The sequence below is a fragment of the Bufo gargarizans genome, chromosome 9, assembly GCF_014858855.1.
Source record: "Bufo gargarizans isolate SCDJY-AF-19 chromosome 9, ASM1485885v1, whole genome shotgun sequence".
In the NCBI taxonomy this organism is placed as follows: domain Eukaryota; kingdom Metazoa; phylum Chordata; class Amphibia; order Anura; family Bufonidae; genus Bufo; species Bufo gargarizans.
Genome location: NC_058088.1, coordinates 34,770,953 through 34,783,039, shown reverse-complemented (window position 1 = coordinate 34,783,039; position 12,087 = coordinate 34,770,953). Strand labels below are relative to the sequence as shown.

The following is a 12,087-nucleotide window of genomic DNA, read 5'->3' as shown; positions in this document are numbered from 1 at the left end:
GTAACACTGAACACGGTATGTCCAAGACATTGTAGAAACAGTCCTACTCTTTAACTTAAAGGGGTTCTGCACTTTCATTTAACTGATGATCTATCCTATGGATAGATAATCAGCTTCTGATCGGCGGGGGTCCGACACCCGGGACCCTCGCCGATCAGCTGTTTGAGAAGGCAGCGGCGCTCCAGCAGCACCGCGGCCTTCTCACTGTTTACCGCCGGGCCGCCCGCCCCCTGACGTCACGACTAGTATCAACTAGCGTGGGCGGGGCTAAACTCCATTCAAGTGAACAGAGATTAGCCCTGCCCACGCTAGTTGATACTAGTCGTGACGTCAGTGGGCGGGCAGCCCAGCGGTAAACAGTGAGAAGGCCGCGGCGCTGCTGGAGCGCCGCTGCCTTCTCAAAACAGCTGATCGGCGGGTGTCGGACCCCTGCCGATCAGATGCTGATGATCTATCCAGAGGATAGATCATCAGTTAAATGAAAGTGCAGAACCCCTTTAAGGGAGGTAGTGTTCCAACAAGTTAACGCCCAACCACATACCGCCTGTTCTATACAATGTGCAGGACCTCCCTTGGTTAATCCAATCGTCAGCTCTCACCCCCATCAAGAATATCTAGGACTGGATGGGGAGGCAGATCTCCCATGCACAGCAGCCTTGGCTGAATTACCGATCCAAGTTGGAAGAGCTTGGAATGATCTACCACAGAAGGATATCCAGCATGTGTATGACCGTTACCATGCCAGAGTGACAGAATATATAACAAGTAGGGGAGATGTCATCCAGTATTAATGCGACACTGCCTCAACATATACCCTGCTGCAGAACCCAAAATAAAGGGTGCACCACCTTGGTTATGTGAACATTGACCAAGCACCACTGACAGTTTATACTAAATCCATGAATAGTCACTCAAACCAACAATGATGCAGATTGTAGCTCTTCCTTTACATAAGAAGCCTTGTTTAAAACATAGAATCAACCATCTTGTGTCAAAGTGTCTAACTCTGAAACTGTAAGAAAAAAAAAAACGAAAAAAAAAAAAAAACATAATGCAACAGCACTCTGCAAACAAAATAAAATACAATAATGCCATAGTAATAGAAAATATTCTGGTGCTAATCCTACACTTATTTTGTAAATTTTAGATTCTTGGCAAATACATTTTGTACAAAATTATTTGGGCCCGTCTCCCAAACATCAAGGCGATCTCTATAAGACGGGAACCTAACACTAAATGCTACCACCATAACATGATAAAAAAGCAGAGTGGACCCAGCATGCATGTGGAACCTGAACTCCCTGAATTTTATGGTGTCGTTATGGCACATAACAGGTACCATTTAGTGTTAGGTTCCTCCCGTCTTACAAAGATCGCCTTGAAGTGTGGCAGACGGGACCAAATAATTTTGTACAAAATGTATTTGCCACGAATCTCAAATTTACAAAATAAGGGTAGCATTAGCACCAGAATGCTTTCTATTACTATGGCATTATTGTACTTTATTTGGTTTGCAGAGTGCTGTTGCATTGTGTGTGTTTTTTCTTTGTGTTTCTAGCCATGGCAGCGCGCACCTGCGCATTGGGATGTGGTGACTGACCCCCTTTTTCTTTGCAGTAAATCTGAAACTGTGCCAGCACCAACTCATCCAGTGCAGGTTGCTGACCGAACTTGTCAGAGACACTCCTCTTCAAACTACTGGTGCAATGTAGCATTAAAGAGTTACAAGTGTCGCCTAAAAAGGAGCACAGAAAACAGGTTGAGATTGACGAGAACAGAAGTTTAGATACGGCCATCCTTTCGTTTTTCCTAAGGGTCTCTGCATCACAGCACGTTCCATTTTGGAATGTTATCAGAAGTGAAGAGCTTTTGAAGCCAGCTTCTAATTTACATGAGGGGAACAAATGCTGCACTAAAAAACAGAACACTTCAACAATAGAAAACACAGATAAAAACCGGAACATGAACTACTCACCAACTTTACCAAATGCTTCCCTTAACTCTTCCAGTTCATCTTTGGAGATTTGTGTCGTGTGTGCCATCATTGGCGGCTGCAGTTTCCTACAAGACAAATAAATCTCAAAATCTGCTACACGTTAAATGAAACGTTTCCCAGCAACAGTAAATGTACAAAAATAACTTATCACTCATCTCCCCTCCAGTGTTATGCCCGATCCTCCCTGCCGTTGTTGGATTTTCTGGCTGCAGCAGTGACGTCCCATACACACTACATCACCAGTGCAACCAATCACTGGCCTCAGCCTCCAAGTGTCGCATACTGCTAAAGTCCTCGATTGGCTTCACAGTGAGCTAGTGTGTACAGGACGCCACTGCGGCAGCTAGGAAGTTAACGTTAGTGCTGCCGGAGCGCGATGCTGGAGGCAGCAGGAGAGAAAAGAGGAGAGTATAACTTCCTCAGAGATTTTAGTACATTTACTACTTATGGGAAACTTTATAGGGGTTTTCCAGGGTACAGATATTGATGACCTAACCTGAGGATAGGTCAACCGTATAAAGTCGGCGCGGATCCAGTACCCCCCTGATCAGCTTCTTCAGGCAGCTGCGGCCCCAGTTATTATACGGTGTAGAAAGCTCGTACAGTGTGTAGTTTCTGGAGCCGCAGTTCTGCAGCTCCTCTCCCATTCACTTGAATGGGCGCTGAGCAGCACTACAAAGTGGACAGAAACTACTACTTTCGGTCCCTACACTGTAAAGTTTCTTGTGCCGCAGCTGCCCAAAACAGCTCCCCGTCGTCACAAAGCTAGAGCGCTGTAATCTCGCGATGCCCGAGCTTGCGCATGCACAGTTCTTTCCCTGAGGCTGATGCCAGCACAGGGAAGGAATATTATGCCGACACTGCGCATGAGCTAGCTCTCGCATCGCAAGATTACGGCGCTCTAGCTTTGTGATGTCGGGGAGTAAGGAGGAGACTTGGCGGATGCGGGGCAATGCTGGGCTCCTTCGCAGTGGGCGATGCTGGGCTCCAGAAATGTTAGCAACAGCTCCTTGGGCTTCTTACTTGCCTCATATATATATATATATATATATATATATATATATATTATATATATATATATATATATATATATAATGGTTTTTTTTGACACAATAAAAGCACACAGAGCTATGGGGAATGGGTATTGCGGATGTGCTAGCGGTGATCTAGCAATCCATGTCCTCAGCTCTATACCCAAAATCCAGGTGACAGGTTCCCTTTAAGGATGAGCCTCATTTTGTAATATCAATAGTTTTTTGAGAGGGGGGGGGAGGGAACTAATTAAATAAAAATGCTAATCCACCTTCTTTACACCATGCACAGTAATATATAAATAATAATGTATGTATAAATAATAATAAAGCAGGATGTTTTTGAGGGATGGGTAAGCCTTTTTTTAATGAACTTTATTTAACTTAATCTTTGTGTCTACCCAAGCAGCGATCAAGCATCTAGTATTTCAAAGAATTATTGCCGGTCTGTGTTACATTATCAGGCAATCTACTGTATTACCCCACGTCTCTGACATAGCCTAAAGGGGGTTACCTAACCCCTATAATGCCCGGAACCACATACAGGTTATACTTACCCTGCTCCCCGGAACTCGTGTTACTCCTGATGCCCACACAACAGCCGCTGTGGGTGACACTAGGAAGGTTCTTCCCTGTCGCGGAATGCTATTGCCGGCTCCCCCTGTCGCTGGATGTTTTGGGAGACTTAGCGGTGGTCAAGCGAGCATCAGGAGCGACGCGGGTGTCGGGGAAAGTATAACCTGTATGAGTTGCATGGGCATTTTGGGGGGAATTATAGAGATTGGATAACCTCTTTAAAAGGCCATGTACACCTTTGGATGCATTTTTTTTATGATGGCATTTAACTTATTTTGGGCTAAAAAAATCTTATTTTCAGATGGCCTTTATTAAAAATATGAAGCTGTTCTGTCAGAAAGTTTTTCTGTGCCGGTCATCTAAGAAGCCTCATCTCTAAACTACCAAGAGGTCAAAAAGACTTATTTAAGCCACAGTCTTATCAGTAACTGAGCTATAATGAGCGTTTATTAGAGATGAGCGAATTTCATATTTAGAAATTCATTCACACTTCATTTGTTGGTTTAAGGCAGTGGTGGCGAACCTATGGCACTGGTGCCAGAGGTGGCACTCGAAGCCCTCTCTGTGGGCACCCGTACCCTGGAGAAAAGTCTATTGTGTACCAATATGCCTTAGACTTTTCCTGCCACTCCTCAGCGCAGGCAGCGCACTGAATATAGGCAGGATATTATAGCTACATGATAAAGTACATGGAAGATATACTATATTGGTATTCAGGTTAAATTGCCGTGTTGGCACTTTGCGATAAATAAGTGGGTTTTGGGTTGCAGTTTCGGCACACAGCCTGTAAAAGGTTCCCCATCACTGGTTTAAGGTGAATTGAGTTATGGATTTCGTTACCACGGAATATAACAGAATTCTATAACATAATGCATAACGGAATGCCTTTAGAGGCATTCCGTTATTCATTCAGTCATAATAGAAATCTATGAGCTGCAAAAGGTATCCGTCCCGTTTACGTTATGCAGAGGAGTCCTCTCCTGCAGAACGGAAACGGAATGGAACCATTCAGTTATGCATTCTGTCATAGAACTGCGTTATGGTTCGTGGTAACAAAATCCATAACGCAATTCACCTTTAACCAACAAACGTAGTGTGAACGAATTTCATAAGCGGAAATTCGCTCATCTCTAGTGTTTATAATGCGAGATAGCAGAGATAAGTCAGTCTGCTCCTCAGATGACTGAAAAGACAAAAAATCCCAAAAGGTAGCTCTGTACACAAAAAAGGATTTCCTATTGTTAATAAAGATCAACAAAAAATTTTTTTTTTTACTCAAAATAAGTATATAATATATAATGCAATAATTTTTTTAAATTTCCCCCAAAGGTGTACATAGCCTGTAGGACAGATTACTATAGCAGATCTGGCTAGGCCGCCGACTACTGTGGTAACCTATTGGTGCCTTTTGGGAAGGCAATAAGCTGACAGAGCTGGATTCACTGCTGGACTGAAGGGGTAAAACACCCAGGCCATTAGAGAGAGGTTGATTACATGGGCACAGCTTCTGAGGATAGGCCATCAATATCAAAATCCTGGACAATGCCTTTAAACGTCGGACCATTCCCTATATACAAAACTGCTGAAAAAACTGAAGTGCTAGCTGGAGAGTTTAACAGAGAAGCACGTTTCCAGGAGTCTAGGGTTAATATAGGGGAATACTCTGTTCTTCACCTCTTGAAGGAGAGTGACTATAAAAAGTGTCTATCTGGAGGTCCTGTCCTTCAAAGGACAAATTTAAATACCTCTGGATAGGTCATCAGTATCTGATTGTGAGGGTCCAACACCGGGGACCCCCACAAATCAGCTGTTTGAGAAGACTCCAGCGCTGCTGCGGGCACCGTGGCCTTCTCCCTGTTCACCTAGTATAGAAGATAGTTCATTAGTATTTAAGTATCGGGAAACCAGTTTCATTGGACCAATAACACATTTTAGTAATGGAAACAGTCCAATGGTTAACTGGGCGCTGCATAGAAACCGTACACTGATAGATTTCAAAATGGATTACAACTGATCTCTGGGGGTCACAGAAGGACAATTTCGGATCCGCTTAATATAAACAGCCTACTAACAAGAAGGGACTGGTTCCAGCGCAGAATCCCTCTAACAAGACAGTGATTGCAAGAATCAGCAAGAGACACACAGCAAGGGCCACATACAGTACCTTCTATACAAATACAGCTTACAATCAACTGTGGTAACGGAATAGGAAACTTACCCTCGTCAAAGACTTCTTATAAAAGCGCTCCCTTCAGTGTAGCTTCACACCTAGAAAAAAAAAACAATATTATGAAAAACTCAATGGTGAACAGTTAATTTCCATAAATCTCCATACAACTTAAATACATCCAGCTTTACATTAACAAACGGCATTATTAATGTACATTATTACATAAAGAGTGATTAAGAGGGTTGTCCCCATCAGGACAACCTATATCCACACGCCCTATCGGAATATGTAGAAATGGTGGACAGTCCCCAACTTGGTACCCCTTCCTTTACGAAGAGAGCGGCGCTTGCTTGGCCATACTTCGGCCATCTACACATTATTTGGACAGCCCTTTAAAAAGGGAATCTGTCACCTCCGGCAATCCCTAATAAGAACACTGATACATGTATAGATCAGTCATTTGTATGTCGATACTCAACCCCATTTCCTTGCTGTGCACGAGCCATGTGATGCTCTGAGAGGACTCCTGTGCACACGTACATAATGTAGAGGACTCCAGAAGTCCTCTCAAAGCATTTCACTACCGGTTAGTGGTCGCTCTGCGGGGGATTGGTAGGGGAGTATCGATATACAAATGACTGGTCTGGAGCCAGTGGCAGGTGTTCTATACATGAATTATTGTACGTAACATGGTGGCAGATTCCACCACGGAATATCAGCAGTCAGCAGCATAATCAACTATTTGTCAAGGTTTTGGGAGAACATGCTCATAATTAAAGCCCCATCAAAGCCAACCCCTTTACCATCTCATGCCTCATCTATCTCACCCATGTGTGCACCCAAGTAAAATTCTATGCAGTCATAAAAAAATCAATAAAATGTTCATAAGGAAATTAAACTACCCACCCACACGAATACAGATTTACCGAAGGGAGGCTAAGTATCGTCTACCTGCCAAACCATCTAGATGCAACCAAGCAAAGACTGTATTTCAGGCCTTGGACACTAATTACCCAGTATCTCCCATTTATATCCCATTTTAGCTCTTACGCCACACAGTAACTGTCAATTTACTCTGATTACAGCTGTGACTGGCAATGGCCATAGATCTCTGGAAGATTAGCAGCTCATTTTAAGAAGGCAGCAACCTACAGCAACTATCAGGCTCTTCATACTTCTCGAAACATGTATCTTCACGTTCAGGCTTATATAAGCCACATTCCACACATGACGATAGAAAGAACTGTATGTAAAAGGCTCACACACCTTACAACTCATTGTAAATTGGTCAGACATATGACCTTTAAATCGGGTTTTCCAATTTTTTTTTTTTACCGATGACCTATCCTCCTCTGGATAGGTCATCAGTATCTGACCGGTAGGAATCGGCAACCTTGGGCACTCCAGCTGTTGTGAAACTACAATCCCTAGCATGCTGTAGTCATTTCTATAAGAGTTCATAGAAAAGCACAGCAAGTATGCATGCTGGGAGCTGTAGTTTCACAAAAGTTGGGGTGCCCAAGGTTGCCTACGCCTGTGCTATACAATGTACGGCGCTGTGCTTTGTGAGCCGAGAGAAGGACATGGTGCTACTGCGAGCTCCGGTGCCTTCTCAAACAGCTGATTGGTCGGAGTCTGACACCCGCGACCCTGCCAATCAGATACGGATGACCTATCCAGATAGGATCAGTAAAAAATAAAATAAAACTTGGAAAACCCCTTTAACAAAAATTGGAAATTACAGGGCAAAACATCACAACACTTTTGGATACGAAGGCCTTAATTAATTGCATCCTTGCAGCCTAGAATAAAATCAGTCAACGTTGCACTAGTGAATTGGCTCATAGAGCTAGCACAGTAATTTACCTCTGGCAGGCGGACGGTCCCTCTACTGCCAGTAAATTGTATTTCTCATAAGAAAATCATCATCTCCACATGCGCTGTTAAAGTGAGAATAAACTCATTAACGAATACGAATGCAGATTCGTAACGGATTGTGGAGCTCGTCACAATTCTGGGTCCAAGTTCGTTATTATTTTCATGCATGCGCCTCTACTCACAGTAATGGCGCATGTGCAAGAGTAAGCTTTTCTCTCGAGACTCGGGACAGTTCTTCTGCCACTTGTAAATTAATGAGATGAACGAATCGGAATTGGACATAGCAGTGTGAACCGATTTGCTCATTACTAGTGTACACCAGAAAACTGGTATAAATGATAAAATCTAGTGGAGCCAATGGCCCCGTCCACACAACGCCTTTACCATGTCCCAATTTTGGAAAGTGCAGAGAGCAAAAAAACATACAAAAAAAAAGAAGCTATCTGTAAAAAAAAAATGTTGCAAAAATTATGTTTTGAAAGTGACAAACCCGGATTTTTAAAAGGCCCTTAATGTCCTGACACCTCATGAACCAGCGCAGCGTCTCATCTGGGTTCTGAATTCAAGGGAATCTGTCAGCTTCAAAACACTTCCCAAACTAGAGTAAGCAGTGTATAGTGTAAGTGACACCAAGTCCGGTTATGTCATTTTTATCTTCATGCTCACTTGCATTCTGACGCCGTGCTTCCACAAAACGGCAGTAAAATGCTTAGAGTGGACTCCTCCTTGAGTCCTCTCCATTATGTGCATCAACCTGGGAGTCCTCTTAGTGCACTTTACTGCACACTATACACCGCTTACTCTAGTTTTGGAGTTTAAAAAATCCCTTTAAGTTAGGGGTCTGGCTTAGGTCTGATACAAATACACAGTCTGAAAAGGAATGATATTTATACTGGGTCTGCTCTGGGGTCTGATATTAATGCAGGGGTCTGGTCCAAGATGTAATATAAGGCATTCTGAATATACTTAGGAGGTCTGGTCTAGAGTACGATCATATATGGGTTTGGTCTGGGGTGAAAGATGAATAAATGGTTTGTAAATAAATTTAGCCATACCATTTTAAAAAGGAGCCTAACCACTCATAAGAAAAATCAGCACTTCCAGATTGACACCTTATTATAAAATTCAAAAAGTTCCTCTAAATAAAAAAACTAACATATTCAAGTTTTTCCTACTTCCAATGGGGAAAGATGCTCGAGTGCTCGGTCACCTCTCCAACTTACAAGGACACCTAAAATCTTTCCTGTGTCTTCTCCTATTTCTCTGACTTGTTCAATGATCTCATAGGAGTCTGATTGTGCTACTTTATTAGTAAGCAAGGGACAAGCGTTGCCACAGCCCACAATCACACTGGGAGGTAGAAACACAAACTTAACACTCCCCTTTAAATTTCCGTTTCAACAGAGGTCCCAGCCTGGATGACGACATTTCTCAGGGATAGGCAGCAGGAAATATACTTCTTTGTAAAAGGGAGTGTGACAGAGGAAGAGAAAAATGTACCATCTGCACAGCTAACCCCATCAGTACACTAGAGTATATCATTTTATGTGTGCCATGTCTTCTAGCCAACAAGTAGAAGTCTGGGACTACATCTTGAGGACTGCACATTGCCCTGCACTACACTGTAATCATGGCTATCGCATTTCAGTTATAATTATATAGAGATTACAGCACAAGTTTTACAAAGTTTTGCAACTCCTTAAAGAGGTGCTGGAAGAATAGGGTTTTTTTTTTAGCAAACCCTCCCACTTTGCCAGACCTGGAAAGGAAAGATTGCTTACCTGCTTCCCGGTGCTGGGGCCTCGCTCCTTCTCCAGGCCTATGGTTCTCCTCTGGGCTACCTCAATGTCAACATCTGGTTTGACATCACCGCAGCCAATCACTGGACACGGCAGAGACCGGCTCCCTTTGCATCATGCGGCCATTGATTGAGTGCAACAATGTCAAACTGGATGCTGACATCGAGGGAGCCCAGAGGAGCATTGCAGGCCTGTAGCCAGGTCCGGCCAAGTGGGGGTGGTTTGCCAAACAAAAAAACAAACATTCTTTCACAACCTCTTTAAGGAGACTCCAGTGAGGTTCTATGCATGCTCTGTGACCTGTGCAGAGGTCAGGAGGGAGTAGATAAGCTATGTTATCACCTATTGTGAATAGTGAACTCTGTGTTGTTTATATAAAAGGTGATAACTGTCATTCTAATCCTGCCTGTAATGATAATGATGAAAAGTTATCTGTACAGACCAAGAAGTGGAGATTATTAGACTTCGTGGTCAGTACGCAAGCGGCAAGATTTAGTTTTTTGTTTTTTATTAAATATAGATATTGCGATGGAAAATTTAAAATACCACCACAAATTTTAAAAAAATAGGTTTACCATAAGCCATGAATTAAACAATAGGTCATTTCCTGATGACATATTTCCTTTTAAAGGGCATCTGCCTCCTGGCACATCCTTTCGGTTTAGGTACCTACTAGCCAGAATGAACCCACCAAATTCCCTTCATCTCCTGACGAGGGGACCAAAAATGGGCTCAGGCCCTCTCATTTATATACAACATGCAGAGTCCTGTGGTCTATTGGGGTATACTCATACATGGGCAGATACGCCGCAGATTATCCATCACGGAAAAGTGGGATTTTACCAAATTTTATCCACAGCAAAAACCATGGTGGAAAATTTCACCCCATGAGGCTGAACCCTTAACTGTACAGCAAAGGTTAATTTTTTTTTTAAATGAATGGAAGGTTTCAACAATTAAGAGGACAACACAATGACAAAACATAAAATACAGTAATAAAAGACACCTAACGAACAGAGGAATGATAAAACTGCATGCTGCTACACGATCAGAATTAGAAGTTACCTCTTATATGCTCACCACTTATGCCCTCTATATCCTCCTTCTCTGCCGACCAAGCAATGACAATGGAATACCTGAATGTGAGACACGAGTGACTGCTTCTCCACCTCTACCAGTAAAGAATGCAGTAAATGACATATTTAGCAAAAACACACATGGTTAGCCCAGGGTGTGTCCTGTGTGAAATCACGTCACTGAACAAACTAGATCGGGATTACTGAAAACGAGGAGCATAAGGTTTGCAGACGACAAGCTGCAATAGTACATAGTGTACTATAATAGTCTGAGCTTATAGAGGTGGGGCCATAGCCAACATGGTAAGTGGCTGTGAAGAGTGTCTCTCTGGAGGAATGAGACTGTGTAATGCTTCTATTGTCCTGGGGAGGTGCTGTAGGCAAGCAAAGTACAGGATGCCCGATTCCCTCACAAATTATTGCAGATTCCAAGGGGGCTAGGTTATTAGTTAAAAACCATTTGTCCATTTTAGACCACCAGTCCGCTTTTACAATCTGAACCAGCGTGCGATCGCTCCGGGCCAACACTGGGGTTATCGAAATGAAAAAAAATAAACTTCACACATTGAGCTGTGGCGACATGTCATACCCAATGCTCCCATGTTATGTCAAAGATCTATTGAAATCAGACTGTATTGCATATGTTCTATACAAAAGAGGCAAATTTATACAAACTTGAGATGCCCCAACCTTCGAGTTGTCTTAAAAAGGGTATGAAGCTCAGTGATCAGTGGCGTCTTATCTCAAAGATCTCAGTTGTCAGCATTTGAGTTAAGGAGAACCTTCACTTAAAAACACCCATACAAAAGGTATGTCTGATCACACCTATGATAATAAGTGTCCAAAAGGATGTACTAGAGTTTCAGCAGCAGAACAAGCCCCAAGCCTTATGATTTCTGCTCTGAGGATCTTTAATACAGTATACTTCAAAGTGACTCATCATTTGCCTTCATCTTAACATAGGAATCTGGCAGCATACTGCACAAGCCCGGGCCTTCCCTGTGCTTACAGAAGATATAGTATCATAAAGGTGACTTACAGAAGTTACCAGGGTCTTACACAGCATTCACACAACCGTAAAAAAAAAAAAATCTCTGTTAAAAAATGGCCATGTGAATAGTCCAATAGACCTTAATGGTTCTGAAAATGGCTGTGTGACGGGCACTACAAAATGGTGAATGTAGCCTTATCTTGCACATTATGAGTGAGGCTAGAACACATCTCAGTGAATTGTCTGCAGAAGAATATAAATATGGATATTTTCTATATAATGGGTAGGCCAACTGCAAAAATAACTACTGGTGACCACCTATATTATATAGAGAGGTGGTCATACAGAAGGGGAACAAGCCGCCAAACTACAGAAAAGGGGTTTTGCACATGAAACTGACTTTAAAGGGTTTCTACCACTTGAATATCACATATTTGGTGTTCAGACACTAGCGATTCGCTAGTGTCTGTTCTTGCCTACAAGCTAATTATCACATTAATCCGGGCTGCCGATACCTCAAAAAAAGCACTTATATCTTTATGCAAATGAGCCTCTAGGTGCTATGCAGGC

General features: G+C 42.7%; 2 protein-coding genes across 2 annotated transcripts in view; both read right to left on the bottom strand.

The window, feature by feature from the left end:
• Positions 1–10,615, bottom strand: part of LOC122946017 (plastin-3) — a 53,924-nt gene extending 43,309 nt beyond the window's left edge. The window contains exons 1-3 of the mRNA XM_044305297.1: positions 10,516–10,615; positions 5,822–5,871; positions 1,976–2,061 (exon numbers count right to left, since the gene is read on the bottom strand). Coding sequence (XP_044161232.1) covers positions 1,976–2,045 — 70 coding nt within the window. The 5' untranslated portion in view covers positions 2,046–2,061; positions 5,822–5,871; positions 10,516–10,615. The remainder of the gene's footprint in view (positions 1–1,975; positions 2,062–5,821; positions 5,872–10,515) is intronic.
• Positions 5,855–12,087, bottom strand: part of LOC122919761 (plastin-3-like) — a 37,490-nt gene continuing 31,257 nt past the window's right edge. The window contains exons 9-10 of the mRNA XM_044268946.1: positions 7,834–7,959; positions 5,855–5,871 (exon numbers count right to left, since the gene is read on the bottom strand). Coding sequence (XP_044124881.1) covers positions 5,855–5,871; positions 7,834–7,959 — 143 coding nt within the window. The remainder of the gene's footprint in view (positions 5,872–7,833; positions 7,960–12,087) is intronic.